General features: G+C 38.9%; 3 protein-coding genes across 4 annotated transcripts; 2 read left to right on the top strand and 1 right to left on the bottom strand.

Annotated features, from left to right (window-relative positions):
• The first annotated feature begins 383 nt into the window (after positions 1–383).
• On the top strand, positions 384–2,523 carry LOC128258973 (microspherule protein 1). The gene is made up of 3 exons (XM_052991024.1): positions 384–779; positions 859–1,606; positions 1,672–2,523. Exons 1-3 carry the CDS (start codon positions 487–489, stop codon positions 2,404–2,406), a joined length of 1,776 nt encoding a protein of 591 aa, XP_052846984.1. The 5' UTR covers positions 384–486; the 3' UTR covers positions 2,407–2,523.
• A 5,072-nt stretch (positions 2,524–7,595) lies between these two features.
• On the top strand, positions 7,596–23,711 carry LOC128259226 (uncharacterized). The gene is made up of 4 exons (XM_052991480.1): positions 7,596–7,977; positions 20,594–20,756; positions 20,827–20,948; positions 21,588–23,711. Exons 1-4 carry the CDS (start codon positions 7,963–7,965, stop codon positions 22,665–22,667), a joined length of 1,380 nt encoding a protein of 459 aa, XP_052847440.1. The 5' UTR covers positions 7,596–7,962; the 3' UTR covers positions 22,668–23,711.
• LOC128259227 (protein dpy-30 homolog) lies at positions 7,958–8,771 on the bottom strand. 2 transcript variants are annotated; one of them, XM_052991481.1, is made up of 2 exons: positions 8,618–8,771; positions 7,958–8,412 (listed from the first exon to the last, which is right to left on the bottom strand). In XM_052991481.1, exon 2 carries the CDS (start codon positions 8,403–8,405, stop codon positions 8,109–8,111), a length of 297 nt encoding a protein of 98 aa, XP_052847441.1. In that variant the 5' UTR covers positions 8,406–8,412; positions 8,618–8,771; the 3' UTR covers positions 7,958–8,108. The 2 variants fall into 2 exon arrangements, with proteins under 2 accessions (XP_052847441.1, XP_052847442.1); XM_052991482.1 differs by lacking the exon at positions 8,618–8,771 and adding an exon at positions 8,470–8,611.
• Positions 23,712–24,037: the final 326 nt, after the last annotated feature.

Raw genomic sequence — 24,037 nt, 5'->3', positions numbered from 1 at the left:
ACATACCTGCATTTTCAAATAATATATTTCTCACAAGTTAAAAGTAAGCATTTATATTTCTATTATTATTGATTTAAAGACAATACCTTTAAGAAATCACATTATCTTAGTACCATCATAAATCTACGTATTATATAAAATTGTTTGCCATTTAAACCGTTTCATTGCAAAATGGGGTTATAATATTAAGCATACTGTGATTTGCTTTATAACTATTTAACACAAACATATATTTAATATTTTTTGTTGTTAGAAAATTTATAAAAATTTTGTATAATGGAAAACGCGGGGACTGAAAAGTTATGTTTCTGTTAAAGTACATCCGAATTATAAATTTAAAAAAGTTTTTCTTCCAGTGTCACTTTGTTCCGGCAGTCTGGCAGCCCTCTGCGCCCGATATAGTTTTCTTGCTGCTGCGGTCACACTGCGTGTGTTGTGCGTCGCGAAAATAATTAAGTTTTAGCCTGTTTAAAGCCTTTTAAAACCATGGAGGTAACAAGAATTACCGTTGGCACTGGAAATGCAGTGCCCGTTGCCGCCACTAATCCCCCCGCAGTGCATATTAACCCCCCTGCAACTGTGAGCACACTAATCCAAGCAGGCGTGTCGCCAGCAACAACAACCACAACTACCGTTGGCCCTACAGCACCAACAACAACACCAGCAACAACAACAATAATAGGAAGTACAGCTAACATTTCAACTGTAATTTCGACACCACTACGAAATCCGATTCACAATCTGCCGATTGAACTGCAAAACGATCAAAAACGAAGGAGGTAAACCGATAACACAACTGTCATTTTGTCCTAATTAGTGCATGGTAATCATTTAACCCTTACGTTGCCCATTGAACAGTTCATCGCGGACGATCAAAAGGAAGCGTTTTGATGACGAAATAGTCGAGTACAACATCGCAGTGCCCACAAATCGCGGTGGAACAGACGCAAATCGCAGCAGCAGACCACGGACCACATCCCAAAACTATCCCGCCCTGGTGGGCGTGCCACATACCACGTTAGCGCCCTTGAACATACCCATTTCCACGCCGGAAGCGCCACAAACGCCGGGTTCCGCGGATTCCCTGGTGCACCCGGGTAGCAGTTCCAGTACCGTTGCCTCCCTGCTGCCCCTGGCCACGCCCACTACGCCCGCTCCCCTGGCCACGCCTCTTCCCGTTGCTCCCATCGTTTCGGCCGTAGTGCATCATCCCAAACCGCCCGTTATGGAGCGTCCCACTACCAGCGACAGGCGTTCGCGTCCAGTGCGTCCGGCCAGCAAGAAATCGCAGCGTCGGAATGGACGTCCCATGGGCCAGATGGCCACCAAGGATCTGGGCCGCTGGAAGCCCATCGATGACCTGGCCCTCATCATTGGCATCCAGCAGACCAACGATCTGAGGATTATCCATCGCGGCGTGAAGTTCTCCTGCAAGTTTACGCTGCAGGAACTTCAGCAACGTTGGTATGCCCTGTTGTATGAGCCCGCTGTGTCCAGGATTGCCGTGTCTGCCATGAGGAACCTGCATCCCGAGCTGGTGGAGTCCGTTCAGCGCAAGGCCTTGTACAGCGTGCAGGAGGAGGACCTATTGGGCACCATCAAGAGCGTGAGTAGTTTTAGTTCCATTTGTAAATAAAACCATTACTTATCTATAACTTAATCCCATCACAGTCGGAGCAACCCAAGCTGGAGCAGTTCCAAGAGCTGCTGGACAAGAACGCCTCCGTCTTCTACTGCGCCCGCACTGCCAAATCCCTGCACAACCATTGGCTACTCCTCAAGCAGTACAGCTTGCTGCCGGATCAGGCTGTGAAGCCGCTTTTCGGCACGGATCAGCAGCCGCTCAGCTTCTCGGATGCAGAGGATCAGATCTTCGAGCACGACTTGAACGAGCCGCGCGATGAGGCTCTGGAAATGGAGAAGGCTCTGGCCGATCGTCGCAACAAACGTGATATACGCCTGCTGGAGAACGAGCTGTCGCGCTGGGGCGTTCTGGTGGATTCCGTTCTCAGTCCGACGGCCGCCTCGGAGTTCGACAACCAGACGCTGGCCTGTCTGTGCGGCCGCCATGTGCGCTACCTTATGCGCTCCAAGGAGATCACCTTCGGGCGCGATGCCAAGGACTGTGTGGTGGACGTGGATCTGGGACTAGAAGGACCGGCTGCCAAGATTTCGCGACGCCAGGGTACAATCAAGTTGCGCAGCAACGGCGACTTCTTCATCGCCAACGAGGGCAAGAGGGCCATCTTCATAGACAGCACTCCGCTGCTGTCGGGCAACAAAGCCCGCCTGGCTCACAACTGCACTGTGGAAATCTCCGGACTGCGCTTCACCTTCCTGGTCAACTACGAGCTGATCAACGCCATCCGCCAGGAGAGCGCCAAGACATCGAATCCCCTCAACTAGCGGCGCTTGGAGCGAGCTGAATGGCGAGTCTTAAATGTATTCAAGTACTTAGTAAGCAGCAAGGAGATAATTCTGGAATAAACAGCATATTGACAATATGCCATGAATACCCATAAACATTATTGAAGTTTCGATTGGCTTTTGCTATAACATTCGTATGAATATTATTGGTTGCTGTTTTTGTAACCATACGTTACTTTTATAAAACTAATGACTCATGTTAAAAGTCAATCAATTATTTGCAGTAAATGTAACATTAAAGTTAAATTTGTTTGTAAAATTGGAAAAGAAACATTGAAATGCTTTTCATTAACAATTTTAATATAAATTTAAAATTCAAATTTTGGATATCCTTAAAGAATATGGAAAATTTGAAAATAATTATTTAGACTTATTCCACTTAAATCTTTCATAGCCATTTAGATTTAATTTAACTGTTTTTATTAGCATATTTATGACTTAAATCAACTTCAAACTTTATGTATTCTAAGTAATTTAGAGTGCTAAACAAACGCCCACGCTGCAAACTCGACAGCCGCAACGCCTCCAATCGAACGGAAGCTGTTGGCGGCTTACTCAACCATCAACCATCTATTGTAAAGTGGAAGGGAAGTGGTAAAAGAGCTTAAGAGTTCTGCCCGGATGGGGTCAGTTCTGCCCACGAGAAACCGTCTCGGCTCGGTCTCTGGACTCCTACGATGCTGTGTCATGTGGCTAATTTGCGACTAACCCGTAAGCTGCTATTAATTACGGCTCAGTCGCTGGAAAGTGGCTGCTAAGATGCTAAGAGGCACCGCCACCACTCACACACCATCCACAGATTCATCCATCTAGCCATTCTAAGCATATAACCATTCTGTTCGCATGTCACCGTTTACAAAGCCGAATTAAGCAACAAAGACTCGCAGCTCACGCGATTGTATAATGTTCTTTCTACCGGAGAACCTCTTGGGTTCCCAACTCCGGAGAGGTTCACTTGTCACGGCAATTCAGTTGCTGATCTCTGTGATTGTGTTTCGGGCAAATTGGTTCGACCTTGCGCCTTGGGAGCCGAGCCGCACATATAGCCCCTTACAAAATGTAACAAATCACAGATCGGGGGAGATTGACTACCCGCCGTCTGGGTTATAAATGATCGCAGCTGTTTGGGTAATTAATTGAGCCAACGACAGCCGGGGACCATGACACCTAATATAGAAATTAGTCGGCGAAAGAACACGGAGAAAGTTCGATGACTTCCTGCGGCGGCCTTTCTTCGAGGTCGACTTTGGGTTTGCGTTTGGATTCCCAACCGATCCGATCCGAGGGGTTCTTTAATTTGTATTGTTGATACTATAAACTAATAAGCCAAGCTGCGCAGCATATTAAAATATAATTAATTGTTGTCACTGTCTATAAAAAGTCAATTTACCTCGTCCGTGTACCGGGAATTCGCTGAATTCTCCGTCTTTCTCCGCTTTGTTCCCACTGGAATTCCAAATTCTAACGTTGATTTGTGTGCATTTTTTGTCCGCTGGCCAATCTTCTTCAGCGGCTGCTTTCTTCGGCGATGATGGTGATGGTGATGGTGATGGTGATGGTGTTTTGGTGATGCTGTTGCTGAAGCTGATGGTGTGCTGTTGTCGGGACTAATGAAGCCCGGCTTTGTCTTATTATTATAGTTTGTAGCTTTTGTGCAGTTCAGCGAACTTTTGTTGTTGCTGCTGGCTTGAAATTCCGATATTTTGGCGATGTCGCAACTGCTAAAATTAGTTTAAAATTTCGACAGATTTTTCTCTGCCCTATTAGCGTAGGTCATGCTGTTCTTGCAGTCGGAAAAAAATTGGAAATCATACTTGGTTTTAGAAAATCAGACTTGTTTTCGAAATCAGCCCTTGTTTTAGAAAAATATTTCTTTTAAAAAATTAATAATTTTTCTAAAACTTGGTTTAATAAAATACATTTATTAGTTTTGAAATCAATGTTTTTTTTTGTATAATTTAAAAGTTAAAAATTGGAGGTTTGTTTTCGCGTTTGTTTTTTAATTATTTTTTGAGTGTAGGTCTGCGCTCCAAAGTGTCCGAAGTGGAGCACCATCGTCCACTCCATTTTATGCTGGCATTGCGTGGGGGTCAAAGCTAAAAAGCTAGAACTTTCACAGTTCGATCGCTGAGATCATAGCTTAGGCATGGATCTTGTCTGTATATGATTTATCTAGTGCTAATTCTCCGAGTGCCAACAACAAAAAAACACCTGAGCCGAGCTTGGCCCAGTTGGGCTGACATAATGCCTTGATTATCTCATTGCATTATATAAAGTAAAGAAATAAAATTGTCACAGCTCCCCAAAGATTTCGTGACTCTGCAGGAAAATGGCCAAAAAACAATCAAAGTCGGGGCCATAAAAATAGCCTACTGAACAGTTTGCCGAATTGAAATATGCCAAAATCATTTTCCCCCCCCCTCATTTTTACAGCACCTGCCGCCATATGTGTGATTATTCAATTCAATTGAATTCGACAAAACAAAACATTTATAGCGTTAGTAAGTCTTTGTTGTTGTAGCTGCAGTTTGATATTCATTTTGCTAATCGCATTTCAATCAATTTCATTTCAATTGTCAATGGTTCGACACTAAAAAAAAATAAAACGACTTTACATTTTTACACATTTTTGGATTTTGTTTGTCAATACTAACATATTTCTTCCAAGATTTATTTTAAATTAATTAAAGTAATGTAAGCCAAGAATACAGTCTTTTAAAATATCTAATTAAATTTATGTCACCCTTATTATCTTTAATATCTTACACAAAAGCTTATATTTTTCGAAAAACCAAACTTTTTCCTAGATAATTAAATATTGTCATTAAAAATGATTATGTGAGGCAACCACAAATTTAATATATTTCTTCCTGTACTTTAAAATTGGGGAGGGGGCGTGGCTGCTTCTGTTTGGAGCGATACGACATTTGTCGTAGACACGCATGTCAACCGTATGCGTCATGTGAAATATTCAAATTTGGCTTTGTGTTTCGCATGTAACGCATAAATAATCCGAAACCCCCAAACCGAAACTCAAAATAGTTTTGTTCCGCGTCGCTCATACGCACAGTGGGTCGTCAAAGTCAAAGTCCAGACGCTGTGAGCTGCATTGGTAATTGAATCGCCGTGTGGCTTTGTTTATTGAACTAGCTGGCAAATATATATTGTATCTCTAGCGTTCGTTCGTTCGTTCGTTCGTTCGTCTATGATTATTCATGGAATGCTCGCTGATTTATCCCTATCCCCTACATTTCGAAAATGATTTCATATGCCGTGTGACGTCAGCACTGCATCTATATAGTCAGTAGGCTCGATATGATCGGTCTATCAAGCGCCAGTCAATCAGAAAAAATTGACTGCGAGGCCTTGGAGTTCGGTGCTCCATTAGACAAGCGACTCCGAGTCGCCCACGCACTTGGTATTTGTTGGTATTTACCAACAACAATGGCAGCTCTGGCGCCAAAATAAAGCAAGTTCAATTTGCAACTCCACTTTCGGGTCTTATGATCTCGAGAGCAGTTGTCTTGTGGCTCATACCATACCATACCATACCAGATACAGATACAGATACCATCGAGTGGCAGACACTTTTTGCAGTCGAGACAAATAATTACAACGACTTTGATTTTTTAATTAATTCAAACCACAAGGCGAGCAAAAAGATACCGATTCAGATATAGATGGCCATAGATACGCCACCAGAAATCATATGCCGGACTTTTATTATCCGCGTGGGCTGCCGGGTTGCTGTTTTGTTTCTAGGTTTGTTTGTTTTTTGTTTTCTTGGCTTCTAATGGATTATGGATATGGCTGCATACCCTATTTGAGAGTTTTACAATTTTGTCGAAAACAATTTCGCAATCGAAGATAATTTATGAGGTTAAATATTCTAGACTAAATGGAATTTTCCAATTAGCGAGCTATTAAATTTTTTAATAAATGTTGTCGCTTATGGCTTATGCCAACTTGATTTAAAGAAAGTTAATGAATTCGGCATTACTATATGTAATATATTTTTAAGTTTTGATATTGATTAAACATTAAACATGTAAGTTGAGAAATCGAATCTATTTTAATTGTAAATATTTGTATAAAATTAAATTTGTCATTACTTTTTACTATTTATATGATGGATTAATTATTTTAATTTTTCTAATAACAATGTAAATTGACACAAATTAACCACCTAAAATTAAATTACAAAGGAATTTCAGTTCTGAATATTTTTATACAAATGTCTGATATTAAATTAAATTTAATATTTGTTTGAAAAACTTAACTTGTAAGCTAAAAAAAATTATAAAAAGTAATCTACAAAACACTTTCAAGTAAATACTTTAAAATAAATATATATTTTTACAAAACGGTTTCCACTTAAATTTCAAAGTTGCAGCCATTAGGCGATTTAAAGTGTGTTAATTAGGTGGGTAGCCCCGAAATGAATCATTGATATAGGGAACGGAATCTAGAGCCCCTTCTCTTCCGCTTTTAATTAGATAATGCCTCTCCCTGGAGCGAAGGGTATCACATAAAGCTTTGCACTTGGCCTTTCTCCCTTGACTATCAAATATTTACGTTTCCAGCAAAAAATCGCTGACTCAAATTGCGAATTGCTTGGAGATTTTTTTTTGTGTTTTTAGATGTGTTTATTTGTCTCGATAAAAATTGTTCGCATATTGCTTGGGGTATTTTAATAATTTTTTTTTAACTGATCGGAAACTGTCGAGACGTGAAGTTATCTAACTCCACTTTGATTTGAACCCGCTTCGCACTTCAAGATCCAACATGCCAAGGCCGCTGGCTTAAAAACCCTTTCGAAAATGAGCGGCTTTAGCACCTGAAGTATTTATCACTCATTTTGGAACAAAGATGCACTGTGTGATCTTTAGACCCCAACGAACTACCAATTAGATGCAATTATTGTATGCTATAGTTCGATTTTGGCGCGTGACAATTGCGGGTGGGCCTTTAGAGCCGAGAAATCGGCTTACACGCCCCGTAAAGTAGATTAAATGGGGAGGGGGCCTAGAGCAGAACTCACAAAAACTAAAAAAACACACACGAACCCAGAGCCGAAGCTTTGGCGCTCGCATTTGAACCGAAGCGGTTTCGAATTTGAAGTTTTTAAACCGTCAACTAAGCGCGCTGCGAATTTAGTGGCAAACGAGCCAGCCAGTCGACCAGACACACGAGCGCGAGTTTAAAAAACTGAAACTCAAAACCGCAAACTCAAAAGCGATCAAAAAGCATATTGCTGCAACGAGCGTGGGCTGCAATCGCAAGTGTTAAAAAAAAAATAATATTAAATATCCAAATAAAACACCAGCTGGAGCTGGAAATAATTGAAAGCCTCGCTGGGCTAATTGCCAATAATGAAGATTGCCAAAATTGGCAACCCCTGAGCGAGATATAATTTGGAAAATCTTGTGCGTGTGTACAGAGCCGTGAAAAGCCAACGGCAGATAAATTGCAAATTAAATCGGAAAAATATTAAAAAACACAAAAACACCAAAAGAAAAACACCGGGAAATCACAATGAAATCGTGGCTGGTAAGTGGCGGCCAGCTTTTAATCAGCAATAAGTTGTGCACAAGACGAAGGGTACTATAAATTCAGGGGAACGAAAATCGGCATACACAGAGTGTTTGACAAATGTTTAACAATAAAAATGCAAACAGTGGTTAGCTCTCATCCACATTGACCTCCAGGGTGCGATTCTTGTTCTTCAGGAGATAGGTGGCCAGGTAGCTGACCGGATCATCGGGTCGATCGCGGGCCAGGGCCTGCAGTCCATGGAGCAGAATGGGGGCCACTGTCTGGTCCAGGTACTGGCGCACCGGCAGCGAGTTGGCGTCCAGAAGTGGCTTCTGACAGGCGGCAAATGCATTGGCTTCTCCCAGCGATTGCTGCGAGTTGGACTCGTTCTTGGCCAGATCTCCGCCGCCCTGGAAGCTTCCATCCCCATGAGACATCGGCATGATTAGGCTGAGGAGTAGGGATCTTCAGTAATGGTTTCTTAGGCTGTGAAATTACTTAAGGAACCTTAAGTTTCGAAATAGACTTTGTGATAGTAGTTAAAATTAAATTTTCTTTAAATTTTGATCAACTTTTTACTCCAATTTTAACCTTTTCTTTTCTATTTGTTTTATTGTATACTTTTACAAACATTTCTTAATTTTTTAAGATTTACCTTGTGAAATAGAAAACAGAAAAATATTTGTTTTTAATTTAGTTTACAATTCGATCTAAGATCCAACCGCATTGAATGCTGCTATTACAATGATCTGTTCATACGATTTATTTTCATATACTACTGAAATCAAAGGCTTGGCCTGCTAAGTAATTCAAATACTTTATTTTATATCAGTGTTGTTTTTTTTACCTAGATAAAATAAAAAGTAGATGCAAAATCAAGTTCTACTTTAAAGTACACAATTTGTGAATGGATAAGGGTTAGATAAGACATCTTTTCCCCAATAAAATTTTTTTTCAAAAGGAAAATAAGCTAAACAAAAATTCGTAATCCTTTGAGCACAAACTGATGGGTTAGGAAAACTCCTTATACCCAACTAAATAATTCATAAATAACGAAATTAATAATGTATTTAATATTAAAAATGCCTGCCTGTTATTAGCTATGCACTTTTATTAACAAGTTTATATAAATAAAATTAATTAAATATTAAACAAATTTTTAGAACTCTCACCACTCTTATTCAAACAATCACTATATATTGTTTTTTTTTTTTACATCTATAAGAGAAAGAGAAATCTGTTATGGCTTAAAAGAATGTTGTTTTGAAAGAATACAGTTTTTTGTTGTCACCACTTTAGTTTGTATTGAACGTTTTTCGATGATGTCAGCCAGAGTTTTCCCATCACATTGTAGCCGGCTTTCGAGTTGAATTTCAATCACCCTTAGTCGGGTCGTAAATCCATCCATACTCCCATAGATAACCGCCTGACCTCGACCCAAAATTTATGTGAAGCGGACAAGATTTAAGAGCATCGTTTGGTTTGTTTTACGTGTTGGCCATAGTCAGGGGGAATTATCCACAGCAATTAACTCCTAAGTGGCTGCTAAGTAACCCGCAACTAATTAAGCACTTGGCGGCAGATGATTGGCCTCCTTACAAACTTGTCGCTAATTTTGATTTTAAAACCAGCCAGCTGGCTATGGGGTAACCCTTGATTGGCGAGGTTCCATAATCCGCACATTTGGTAGCCTTGTAAACGTGTTCTAAGAGTCGTAAAATTAGTGTAGAATCGCCTGCTAAATTGTTTGCTTATGTTTGGCAACACTTTTCTTAATTGCCACCTATAAATCAAAAAACACACACTCGCACCTTTCTTTATAAATCTGTCGCTGTGTTTATACGAAAATTTATTGAATAATTCATGGGAAGTGATTAACACATATTTCGCAGCGAGAAACGAGAAACCTGTAGTTTTTGACCCATATTTGAGATAATTTGGTCAGAAATTTGAATACGAATAGAAGCGGTCAGCAGGCAAATACAGAAGGGGGGTAAAACTATGTGCCCTAACTGTTTTCGGAGGCCTCAATCATTCGGTTTCGACAAAAATCGTGCATTACATGGAGGCTTCCCCCAGATATTGATCAGCGAAAAGAAGCTAGAGAGATGAAGAGTCCGCCAAAGGTCACTGGCATCTTGAATGATGATTACGATGATGATGACTCAGATGATTATGGGCTATTCAGATACTCCGAACTCCAACTCACTCCGTATATCTTTGTATCTTTTTTACATTTTTTTTTAAAGTGGGCAGCAGCACGTGGGCCTTACATTAGGTTAGTTTTGAAGGGAACTACGGAAAGGGCCAACAAATCAAAACAAAGCAGCCAAGGAGAAACAACCAACTGCAGTCCACAATTACGCAAATCTCTAGAGAAGAAAAGAAAGAGATAGAAAAAGAGCTGGCTAAGTATATGCAAATCAGTTTGTGCGGCATCAAAAAACCAAAACAGAAAACAGAAACCCCAAAAAAAAACAGAGCATTTTTTGTAGAACTCAGGAAACGAAGATGACAATACCTTAAAATTTTATTTTTAAATAAAATTCTATAAATCGAAAGCATATTTTAATCATTATATATAAAGTAAATTAATTAATTTTTATTAATTAATGATCAAACAAATCATATTTCAAATTAGTTTTGGGGAGGTATTTTATTAACATTTTTAAAGCTTTTATTACTATCACAATAAAAATAATGCTCAGTCCAATTAGTGGTTCAAGTAAATTAACTCTGAAAACCTAATACTTAAACAAAGATGGAAATATAATAATAATGTAAAACTAAAGAATTATATGGTATAATAAAATAATAAATATACATTTTTTATTGCCCCAAGTTTCTCCTACCCTTTTGTTACAAATGTGTGCATAAATATATCACACCCGATTCCAGGGCACTCAGAGAAACCAAAACAGAGCAGGGCGAAATTAGCGCAACTGAATTAATTAGCGCAGTGGAATCACTTGCCACATTTTACTTTTATTATTTATGCGACCTTGAGGGAGATAGCCAGGTCCAAAAAAAATAGGAGAGATAGCGAAAGAAACGAGCCATGGCAGAGTGACATAAATAAATTCAAATTGTCTTTGCCATTTTGTCTCGCACTTTTCTTCACCTTCGCTTTGGGCCAAGCCAAATAAAATAAAACATAAGGCCAGACTCCCTAAACAGATTGCTGTTGCCCTACGATAATTATGCAAGACTCTCCCAGATGGATTGATATATGGGCGGGCGATTTCTGTTTCTCATGTTTTCCATTTCACAATTGCCCATTATTAAATATCATTTCAAATGGAACCCGCCTCTGCCGGCGGCTAATTCGCATTTTGTTTTTTTGCATTTCACGCATAAATTATTTGCCCATAAACTGTTTTTAACCCTGTGACCGACCATCGATGATGCTGCAACTTTTCTTTCGGACCACATTCCGCCGCCACATCGAGATATCTTTCTATCCCACAGGCTGACCCAATTCCTTTTGTTATTATTGGTTCCGACGAGGTGGCTAATTTACCTGACCACTCTACAATATATTCTATGAGTGGGATTCACACGCCGCCAGAGAATTTTGCACTGTTTTTTTTAATGGCCTTCTTAACAAATTAGACACAGCTGCTGTTTTGCAGTCGAATGGGAAACGAATCCGAATGCGGTCACAGCCATAAGTGGCGGGTCACCGTCACCTCACAAGTGAGTGATGTGGGAAGATGTTCTGGGTGAGACTCAATAGCAATTAAGCCATTAGGTCACTCATTTGAGTGCAGCTAGTAAAAATTTAAAATTTAGTCAAGGCACCTACCTGAAAGATCATATATTTATATACAGTACTTTAAGTTATATTTTTCTTATGATAATTTAATTTCTGATAATTTTAGGTATTTATGAAAGATGACCATTAAAGTAAAATTTTGTTTTATTTATACCGATATTTTAGTAGGTACTTCTGAAAGCTAATTCATACAATATAATTACAGAACATTTTTGATTTATATTTATATTTTAATGGAGCGACCAATCTAAAATTTGATAACCTACCTGAAAGATGATATATTTTTTACAGAACTTTAAATTGTATTTTTCCAATAAACGTAGTGGGTACATCCGAAAAATTATGCATAATTTATTTTTGTTTAATTTTTTTTTCAATAATTTAGAAGATACTTCTGAGAGATGATACATATATTTAAAGTACACCTTAGTTTTATTTTCCCTATAATTAAGTATTTCTATTACAAACCTTTTTTGTACACATTTATGGTATACTTTTAAAGAGCAAATATTGTTTTTTAAATGTTGGTTTGACAGGCTTCTACTATTAGCATTATTTAAATATATGTTGAGTGTAGGATCAGAATCCTTCGCCTCAAAATTTCATTTCCTAGTCACACTTCTGTCTGTAACGCCCCGAATTTCAGACTGCGCATAAAGCTGGTAACTGGTAACTCTGACAGTTTGCAGTTGTTAGAGTGCAAACGAGCAACCACGCTTGCGAACGGAGACACTTTTGCCCACACAAGAACTGACAGCGAGCGAGGAACAATGTCGCCAGTTAATCGAGGAGAATAAGAAATATATGCACAGATATCCAACGAATAATATAAGTGAGTCCCACGCATGGGACGCCAGTTGAATGCCAGATGAGGGAGCTGCAGCGGGGCAGAGATGCTAATCAATCCGCTTGGCATCGAAAGTATGCCAAAGCCAGCCGACAGCCGGCTGGCCTGGCCCTTTTTCACATTTTCCCAACCCAGTGGCAATGGAAATTTCACACAGCGAAAAAAAGCCATTAAATTGATCACTTTTAATTGGAATGTATTAAAACTATTAAAGCCATTGATAAAATCATTTTATTTTTCAAGAAGCATTTGATTTTTTAAAGCTTTAAAATTTTTCTGTCATTTATTAAGTTTAAAATAAAAAGCAAAATTAATATTGATGCTGCAGAATTAACAAAAAGAAAACATATTAAACGAATAAGCAGTTTTTCAATAACAATCCTCATATATAATGCTTAACAAATTTATTTAATGTGATGAATTCAGACAAATAATTTAATGAATTAAAGAAAAAAATTAAATAAAAACAATATCATTTTAAGAAGTTTAAAAAAAGTTCTCCCAAAACTAATTTATTGGTGATAAGAAACTTGTTAGAGGTTTTTCAAATTTAATAGTAAACCCAAAGTTTTAGTCAGAAAATTATTATGTATTATTTACATGATTAAAATGCTAGGTACCACTTTACAAAGCCAATTGAAAAATAAGGAGCCAAATTATGTTTAATAAATATTTTCCCGAGTGCATCAGTTCGAAAGTAAAACACAACAATTATCACACATAGCTGGCATTTTTGCATATAACGCTGACACAGATGGCGCCCGAGCAGTGCCATGTCTCTGCCAAAAAATGCGGCTTTTCCCACAGCGTTTAGTTTAGTTTAGCTTGGCTTTGCTTTGCTTTGGTTAGCTCAGCTCTCCGCCGGAGTTCATTTACACGCAGCGCGCAGACAAAAGCCAAATTCAGTGCCGGCAATTACTATGATTAATTTCTTGCTTGATATGTGCATCGGGCTCTGGACTCTCGGCACTCGGCTTTTCAGCGGCCCAGCTCAGGCGCAATTATGAAATACGCCTTAGCATTTAAGAGGGGGGAGGGACGGGGGCTCCAGAGAAGAAGTTGCATGCCCGCACGCTGACAATGAAAATTAGGGACGAGGAGGGGGTGGGGGGGGGCTAAAAACAACACTTTATACAACACGAAATTAAAACACGAGCGAGCCATGAACAACTGCGCCTGCTGCATTGGCCCATGTCGAAGTCGAAGAAGTCGAATCGAAGTGGCAGCTGAGCTGAAATTTAATGCGATACCCAATGTGCTCGTGCAGCTTTCACTCTCTTTTGGGGCCGAATGTCAGCCGGGCATTTCGATTCGCTTCTTTTTTTTTTGTTTTTTTGGCCACTGTTTTCTGGGGCGGTCGTTCCATGGCTGACAAATTGGAGCAGCCAAAGAGCAGCTCCCACAGCTGCCAACTGCCAAGTGCAGTGCCAAATTGCGGAAACAATTTTGGCGACGAAGCGCGAAGCAAAAACCAAAAAAATAATCAACGCAAAAATACAAAAGACTTAAGACACGAACTGGCGGAGATGGCTGCTTGAATCATAAGCTGGCGGCGCCATTTGGTGCCACATCAGGTGGATTTTCCACTTGGTTAGCGGGCCACACTTTTCCTCTCCTTCAACTCCCCGCCACCAGATGTCGACCTTCATCATGGGGCATTACCCAACAACCAGCAGACCAACTCAAAGAAACTCCGCTCGGTTCCACTCTTTCACGCCTCGACAAATTGGGCGCAGCCGAATCGGAAGATCCGCAGACGCCCAGAGCAGGCGATGTCTGGCCAAGAACCTTGTTAAGCAACTGATTTATTGGGCAACTTAGCCATCTTAAATTCTTATAAAATATAAACCAACTTTTAGTTGTGGATCATAATAAAAACATTTAAAAAAAATACCCATAGATGGCAATCTTAAAGAGAATTTGATGTGATTATTTCCTTTTTTAATCTTATTAATCTGCTTATTTTTTTGTTAAATTACTTATAAATAAGCATATTTTTTACAGTATATTGCTCTAGATATTAAGTTGTATTGTCATTTATCTTATAGTTATTAGGCTTTACTCACTGATAAATATTTTTTGTATTTTCCTAAACATCCTTTTTAAAAGCTACTTTTTTAAAAATATTATTTTAGGTAACAAATAGTATCGTGGTTTTGTCAAAAAGCTCTTTAGTTTTTCATAACAAAACAAAAGAAATATATGTTTATTTAATCTAAACAAAAGTTATATAATAATATATTTTGACTTACACAAAATTAAAGTAGTAGAGAAGTTTTCCCTGCATAGAGACCAATATTGCTTAATTACCACTGCAGCTAAAATCTATGAAAAGATCAAATTACCGAACCCATAAATTAAACTTTTTATACGACTAGTTACAGCTTTCCAATTAAGGCAAGTTTAACAATGAATTGTGGGTGCTATTTAGAGCTGAAACAAACATAAAACTAAATTAAAATCAACTGGTTTAGTCTGGCTTCCATTCTGCCTATGCAATTGTGTAACTCATTATGCAACTTTAATAAATGTGTCAACTCAATAAAAGTGAAAAGTGTCGGAAGTGTCGCCCGGTGGAAAACTTTTGGCGCCGCTTCGGTTGTCAGCTGTTGTGCTTTCGGTTGAGTTGAGTTCACAGCTCTGCCCCTGAGTGGTCCGCCCACGTGCCTCGCTTCTGGATGACCTTGGTGGGCTTGGGGCGGCATGCATTAAGCATATGCATATGGCCATTTATGCCTCAATAATTGTTTATGACTCTTCATAATAAACATTTGTTTTGACAGCCGCCCCATGCATGTCAATTGCATTATTACCGCTTAATTATCAATTCCATTCTGGTGTTTTTGTTCCGTTCTGTTTGGTTCTATGCGTGACTATTGGGAAACTCACATGTCACTTCCACACACACCGAATATTATAACACCCGTTCACGCAACACTCACTACCATAATCGAGTTATCACACCCCGAGTGCCACAAATATGGAGAGCAGCAGCTGGAAAATGATGCAATAAATTGCAATGCAAGCTGCGGTTAAAGCTGGTTTAGATGAGTGCCGGTTATGCAAAGAATTTAAGTGAGTCGATTTAAGTATACTTTATTCGTTAACTATTATTTTAATAATTCTGAAACGATTTTAAGCTATTTTTTTAAGAGTGTTAAGCTCTAAAATTACTAAAACGAGTTATAAATATTGAATTAATAGAACACAATAAACAAGCAATTTATGCTTACAATTTTATATCACTTTTATCTATTCAAGATGTTAATAAATACAAAATACATTTTTAAAGGTATCTTTTAGTTTTGTAAATATTATTTGCCTTTAAATTATTACTAATGCTGACACTGAATTCCGTACAGATATATGCTGTTTAAATAATATAAAGTGCACTATAATTTATCTTATTGATCTTCCGACCCTTTTCATATTCATAAACATTGCCATCACTTGATCGAAAGTGAGATCTGATTCAGTTTGCAAATTCTTCAAGTGCAGTTGACTGATAAATTCTATAAATCGAGATTAGCAACAGGCAGCAGCTGTCCGGTAGATAGAAAACTGGGTTATTTAGGGGCTGTAAATCAAGTATTTATTAACTAAGACCCCTACCGATCGGATGGAGTGGCTTTTGACTGGGACAAACAAGACAGGCAGCTTGCTGCGTGGTCGCATTTATTCGTTATTCAATTCAGGGGCGGGTTCTAAAAACCCACACTCGCAACTTAGCCATAGTTGGAGCCTGGCCCGAAGGCATGGCTGCTGCTCATAGACACCATTAAGTGGATTGTATAACTGCTTACAATGTTCCTATATAGTTTTTGTACTGTTTTTTTTTTTTTGGTGGGGCTTCAAGACAAACAGGAAATGCCGCAGCCAAAAAACCGTTGACCGAAAAAGGCAAACACTATTTTTTTTTGCTTTTACTCTTTTAGTTTTTTGTTGCTTAGTTGCTTTTTTTGCAAGTTACGAAAAGTCAAAAAACTAACGAAATTTAATACAATTTTGTACGGCAGACCGTCGTTGTTGTTGTTGTTATTGGTTGTCAGCTGCTTCCCACCGCCAAAAAATCTGCGGGCTTTGCTCGAAATCTGACAGCGAGCTGTCAGTCAGAATTCCCCTCCAATTTGCCCCTTTCGGAAATATCTGAGTGGGTGTGTTCAAGCCATGAGTTACTCGAATATCTTTCGGCTGCTCTCAGTGTAATTCAATATTTGCCGGTTGCCGTTGGCGGGTCACATTCTTGGAATTGTTTGTGCCTAATGAAATGTTTCATTAGCTGAATATAGGGTTTCATGTTTTGCGCGGCTGCCGTGTTTGTGGAACTTGAGCAATTAGAAATTATTATTTGCTTCGGTTAGCAGCTGAGGGGCTTAAACAATACCCATTGACGAAGCTTATTGACATGATGTTTGTGACTTGTAATTATTTAATAAAATTTTGGCATTAATATAAAAGTCCCCGCTCAGTGGGGAACAATTTGAAGCCATTCAATTGCTGAATAATAGCTTTTACATCCCAATATAATTAGTGCTTAATCACAAAATTTATTGACTCAAAAGATTTATTTTTTCCTGCACAATCCTGCAAGTTTGTGTCTTAAGTCTTTTGTTTTTTACATAAACCATATTTATACAAATTATGTTGTCAAATATTTTATGTTGTCAGTTTTTAAATTTTTAATGATATTTGTATTATTTGTAAAAAATTATATATTTTATAAGTTAATATCTGCTAAATCGAAAAATAAATTGACTCAAAGAGTAAGTTTTTCTACTTTATATTATTATACTAACTTTCAATTTGGGATAAAGTTGTCAACAACTAATTTACTTTATTAGCTAGCCAAGAAGCACATTTTGCGATTGCGGGGGACTTTGTTTATATGAATCATCTTTGTTGTTTTTAAATTTGTTTTCAAAGTCTTTTGAACAAGAGTTTCCATTTTGGGATATTTTTTTATCAAAAAAGTATAATTTGCATATGACAGTCTTAAACAGTTTTTCTTGGAAACGAAAAACATACTTGCCAAAGATGAATCAACTTAGTTTTTCCTCTGAAGCTGTAGGCTAATATTTTCAGCTTCAACAAGATTTCCCACTCTCAATTTCTGTGGGTTTTCTTGCCACATGAATCATGCTACTTGTCTTACAAATTATTTATTCGAAGCGGATTTGGCCGCAAATCGGCATTGCTGTCGGTTGCTGGACATTGAACACTTGAACTAGATTTTCCTCAGTCGATTTCTGTGGGCTTTCAAGCCTTTTTGATTCATGGCACCCATCCCCCAGGCGGAAGTAGCTGCATAATCAAATGGAATACGGGGAAATAGCCAAATGGAAATCCATCACAACATGCACTCCCCAGCGAGTTAGCAAAAACACTCCCCGAAAAAGATTAAAAACCAGCAAATCGGAACCAACCCAACTGAGCCAAAAAACAAATACGATCCACATGATTCGGGCATGGGATCGATTTGAAAGGCTATGGGCTTCATTAGCTCTTTGTTCGTGCTCAGAATGCAGGCAAAAAAAATCATGTACAATTTCCTCGCTTCATTTATCATCTCTGGTAAATTTGGAGCGAACTGTGATCGTAATTGAAGTGGGTTTTAATTAAAAAGTGAACTGTGATCGGGCGAAGGTCACCAACAATGGGGAATTATGATTGCTTTGTTTCTAGCATTTTGCAGAGTTCTTTGTTCAACTCCATTTTTTGGGGTCAGCCGAGCAATTTTAGGTTGCGTAAGTTACAAAAGGGGCTCCATAAAGTGGATGAAGAGGCTGCGGGGGCGATGGTTGCGCAACGGAAAGAAACTCTTTACGATTTTCTTGTTTTCTTGGTTTTTTTTTTTGTTTTTTGTTACCGTTTCGACGGGCAGACGGAGCAACTAACGACTGACTATAAAGTAAACAAAATTGCGCGCCAAGGAAAACGTGATTTTCCACTTTTGTTCGCGCCCAAAAGGAGTTCGCCTCGTCGGGAGTCATCTCATTCGATTCTCACGTAACCAAAGACTTTGCAGCAGCGGCAGCAACAGCAAATGCATCGGCAACATATGTTGCAGAGTCCAACCGGTTGGTTAAACTGGCAGCCCCAGCTCCCAAATCGGGCCAACAAATTTCATTGAGAGTTCGGCCCCGCCGGTGGCCACTTTTACTCTCGTTTTGGCCAAACACAGCGGAAACAGTCGCAATAATTTGCTCGCAGTTTATTTCGTTGCGTTAGCCGATCCAATAAATCTCCATCTGCTCGCACGGAGCTTGTAGATACTAGCAGTTATGGGCACTTCGACTCGGACACGCGAATATCTCACAAATGGACGGCAATTTGCAACGATTTTTTTTTGGGGCGTGGAGGGTTGTATTTTGTTAGATTATGTCATTGGTTTTTGGGTGGAAATTCAATTAGCTTTGGGAGATAACAATTTCAGAGCAAGAAATTGTTTGTAAGTAATGAGAAGGTATAAAATAGTATATTCCCAATTTTTAAGAGCTTAATAACTAAATGATATTTATCCATGACTAAAGCATTTTTTCTTTTTAAGTTCAAAATATTATGTTTCAAAAAATTCTTAGTGATGTCATGTTAATTTTTAATAATTGTCATAAATATTTTGTTGATCTGTTCCCAAAAAAGTACTTGTGTGGGAAAAATGAGAAAGTGCATTTCTGTGGTGATGTTATATGTGACTCCTTAAGATTTGATTAATAGCTAAGTTTAGTTAGGTGACAGGTAAAGCCATAAATCAATTATATGGATATGCATATATATCATATAGGGAGGCGAACAAAAATCCCACATTAAAGGAAGTTCATTCGTTGCGGTTCAATTATTTTTATTATTCCGAAAAGTGTCTCAACAGCAATTAATTAAAGCGCCATAAATTGCGTCGAGCCAAGACGTACATACTCGTATAATAAGCGAGTAACGAGCACGAAATTAAAATAAAAATGTCAGCGGCAGCCGAAATTGGCCAGTAAACTTGGCTCAGAGAGCTGCTCCACCCACACCAAAAAAACCCCTCCTTCGAGGCAATGGAAATTTATGACGGAATGCTGAATGTAATTGAAGCGTAAATGATTAAACGTGCGGGTGGCTCATACATTAGAATAATTGCCAGAAGTATTATTGTTCGAGCTCCAACCTTAACCATGAATACGGACAAAGCCGAGTAATGGTAATGCCAATCCCCCAAGTAAAGCCAAACCGAGTCATCTGCATTACGCATACGCCACGTGAACCGGTTCGATAGGCCAATGTTTTTATTAATTCAGCTGCTGCTGCTACTGCTGCTGTGGAAAACACTTTCACATACTGCATTTCCGCACGCGGTCTGCTGAAATGTTGCACAACCGCATCTTGTGCCATTGATTCCTCTTTGGCCAATGTCACCTTGACTCTGAAAGGTGCCACACACTGTGAGAAATAGTGGTGCAAAAAGGGGCAACTTTACGATAAACAAAAAAAACTCATAATTAAAGAAAAAGAAAATCGTTTTTCGAATTTTATTAGAAACTTTTCTAGTTTTTTTCAAATAATTAATACAATCATTTGTTTGTCATAAAAAAAACATGTTTAACAAATTTATAAATTTATTGACTGATTAGACATTGCAGCAGTGGTGTATAGCTTCAACTTTATTAAATATCTTTCTAAATTAATGTATAACTTCTTATATTGAGATTTAATGATTAAATGCATTTTTTTTCCATGTAGTACAAGTTTTTATTAGAGATTTGTTAAAATAATTATTTTGTTTTCACCTAAAACCAATTGTGTGAAATTACGAAATAGCCGTTTAAGGGGATTTTAATTATTTGACAATAAATAAATATAATACTCGTGTAATTTTCCTTTATGCACCTGAGTTGCCCCACCGGAAAGCCGGTAACTGATTTGACGACTGCCTGTTTTGGCTTGGGGCAGCTGCCGGCGGATGTGATTAGTTAGAAATACCCAATCCCAATCCTCCCCACAACTCATAGACACTTTCCCTTGCTTTTCAGCTGGCTCTGGTGGCCCTGGCAGCGGCTGTTTCTGGCAGCCAGACTCCAAGTGCGAATCAATACCACATCCAGACGGACGAGGGGCCGGAGCGGTACTTCCGCTTCCAAACGGACAGCGGTCAGTTCCGCAAGGAGAAGCGGCTGCAGGATGGCACTGTCATCGGTGAGTGATTAAATGCATATACGGAGAGGGAGTTCATTGAACCTCTTAAATACTATATTTATTTCTACAGGCACTGAGGCCTGGATCGATGCAGCGGGCTATCTGCGCCAGAAGGACTACATAGCCGACAAGGAGGGATACAGGATACTCAAGTCCAAGACCATTTATGTGGGCCTTGGAAGAGCTGTTGAGGTAAAATAAAATAAACATAAAATGGATTATAATTCGAAATCTTAAAAAATAATAACATTCAGATACAATTAGTGGCTTTTAAACATATTAAAAGCTTTTACATAATGTATTAAATAACTGTTTAGTTCTACTCGATTTTTTCAGATAACTTAATTTTTCTTTAGGTTTGATAATTTTTGAAAATTATATACTTTTTAACAAGTATAATAGTAATAGTAATAATTTAGTAACAATGATAACAACTAATTAAATAAATAATTCCAATTGAAAATAATTTAATTAAAACAAATAAGTAGAAACTCCAAACACTTTCTTAAAAAAAATTTCACAGCATGAAAATTTAAATTAATATGATATAAACGGCTAATAACTTTAGCCTTTAGGGCCTTAAAAGCTCTAGATATTTGCAAATTTAATTATTTTTATAAAAATCTTTGTTAAGAGTTATTTTAGATATTTTGAACATTTTTTAAGACTTTTGAAAGTTGTAAATATGGTAGAAAAAAAAAAACAAAACTACAAAAATTAAAGTGTTATGTTTATATAACTATAATTTTTTTGGTGCTTAGTATTATTACAAACCCTTCGATTTTATTTCTTTTCATACCATATTATATTATATTATTTACTTTTTCTTAGGATGCCATTAAATCCACCAAGGCGGCACCTGCGCAATCGGGCGTCTTGGTCCATGGCGGCTCATCAGGATCTTCGGCCAACAGTTTGGGCAGCTATCAGCGTCCCAACTATGGCTACATATCCAGCACCACCTCCACCACCACACCCGCTCCCGTAAAGCCGTCTCTTCTGGACATTGTGGACTCGGGCGTGGGAAAACTGAATTACTTGCCACCCGAAGAAGCTGCCAAAATTGAGCCGCAATCACAACTCGGATTCGATCACTATCCGGATGAATTGCCTCGGGCCAGCGGTCAGCTTTCGTCGCCACTGCCAGCCACGCCCCTTAATCCGCTGGTGGATATTCACCCCAATGCTGAGCCTGTCCAGGATTTCGAACTGAATGCCATCAATGTGTACGATGCCGAGGCGGATCGCTCTTTTGGCCATGGACAGTTTGGTTCGGTTATAAGTTCCACCACGGCCAGACCACCTTCGCTGGACATGCTGCCTCCCTTGAGTGCCCACAGGCGACGCCTGCGTCCGCGTCCCACACCTGCTCCCATAGCCATTGTTTCCAGTACCCCAGCACCCATTTCTGGAGGGGATTTATATGGCTACTCCTCGCCGCAGCCCTTTGCCGCCCCTGCCCCCTATCAGTTTGCCCCGCCGGCCAGTTCCTCCAGCACCGGATACGGATACTATCCTCCGCCGCAGTCGCCACTGGAGGTCAACTCGCTGGAGGCGGCTCTGCTCCCGCCCCTGCCCTCCGCCCACGGCTACCGAAGGCGCCTCCGGCCAAGGCCAGTCCAGAGCAACCACCTGGAGGGATTGGCCGCCACCGAGTACGATGGCGTGGGCACCACGCGCAATGGCTTCCGCTACGTGCTGCCTAAGCAGTATCACGAGGAGGAGACCAATCCGGCGGATGGCAAGCGGGCGGGCAGCTTCGGCTACGTGGATCCCTTCGGCATCCGGCGGGTGGTCTACTACAATGCATCTCCTGGGCGGGGATTCGTCCATCGGAACAACAACCAGTTTGTGGGCGCCAATGGAGCGCCCTACGATGCTCCGGGTCCAGCGCAGCTGGTCAACGAATAGAGATTAGGGAACAGGATCATTGATGGAGGTTAGTGTGGGTCGATCTCTGGGGCGAACAGTTTTGGGGATCAAACAATCTGAAGATCTAGGGAAATTACCTTTGGAATCTTTAGGTTTAATATGATTTACTTTATCGAATTATTAGAAACTGAAAACATTGAAATATTCATTCCAGTCTTTCAAAAAGCTAATTATTTTAAATGCATGTAAATATTTAATATTTATTAGAAATTCCTGATGTTTTGAGATAGTGTAATTATTAAACTTAGGGTTTCGTTTACTTTTTAGCAGTTAATTAAAAATTGAACCAATTAAAATAACCATTGAAATCTTAAAGGCAATGAAATGATGTTCAAGATGTAATATTTAAAGTGGTTGTAAATATTCAACATTAATTAGAATTTTTTTATTCTCTGAGTTGTACCAATATTCTTTTTAGAAACATTATTACAAAATTTTAATATAAATATATATTAGTGGTTTCACATAATTTTAACAATTTATTAGAAATTGAAGAAATTACGAAAAAGCTATGAAATCTTTTAAGACAATGTGTCAGCGGCAATGAAATGACATCGGAAATTATTATTTATTTTTTTAAATGTATGTGAATATTTCGTGTTCATAAACAATCAAAGATGTTTTTAATACAAGACCTATAGTTTCATTAGAAAAGCTACTAGAACTACTCAAAAGATCTGTTAGAACTTGATCAGCTGTAGACCAGAGATCGACCCATGCTAATGCAGGTGCTGCACTTAACCCGACTCCCGACTCACTCAATGAGGCACCAAAACTAACCGTAGAACCTCAGCCAGGGGGAAGTCCCCCTCTTACGATTAACCTGTACATATCACCACGCTTAAAGCTTAACCTTCTCAAGGACCCACTTCTACCCTTTCTTTTCTGCACGCACACACAAAGAAAACGACATCTGTGTTAATTAATTTAATGCTTAATCACAACTAAATGTAACATTATTTATAAATCGAAACTATGTGCAATTAGCGCTTAGCATAGGTATTTTAGGGGTACTCACTGCCACACAAATGAAATTGTGCAAGTGATTGGGGAGAAATCGTTTCACGTATTAATCTTGCCATATTAACGAAAAGTAAATAATATATCAAAACCCTCTGTTCATCCCAAGAAACTCCCCCTTCGCCCCTTAGCGTAATTAAACCGTAATTAAACCGATTAAACGATAGCCTTTCTTGGCCAATAGCTGTTCATTTGGTAGGAATGAACACCCGTTGCCTGGAAATTTTAGCCAAGTAGTGCGAACAATTATTTTGTGTATTGTTAAGAAGTTTGAAAATAATAAAAATAATTATTTAAATGAAAAATACCTACATTTATGTATGTTATGA

This window comes from Drosophila gunungcola (genome assembly GCF_025200985.1).
Source record: "Drosophila gunungcola strain Sukarami chromosome 3L unlocalized genomic scaffold, Dgunungcola_SK_2 000005F, whole genome shotgun sequence".
Lineage (NCBI taxonomy): Eukaryota > Metazoa > Arthropoda > Insecta > Diptera > Drosophilidae > Drosophila > Drosophila gunungcola.
Note: the sequence above shows the minus strand (reverse complement) of the source record. Positions and strands in the feature narration are given on the sequence as shown.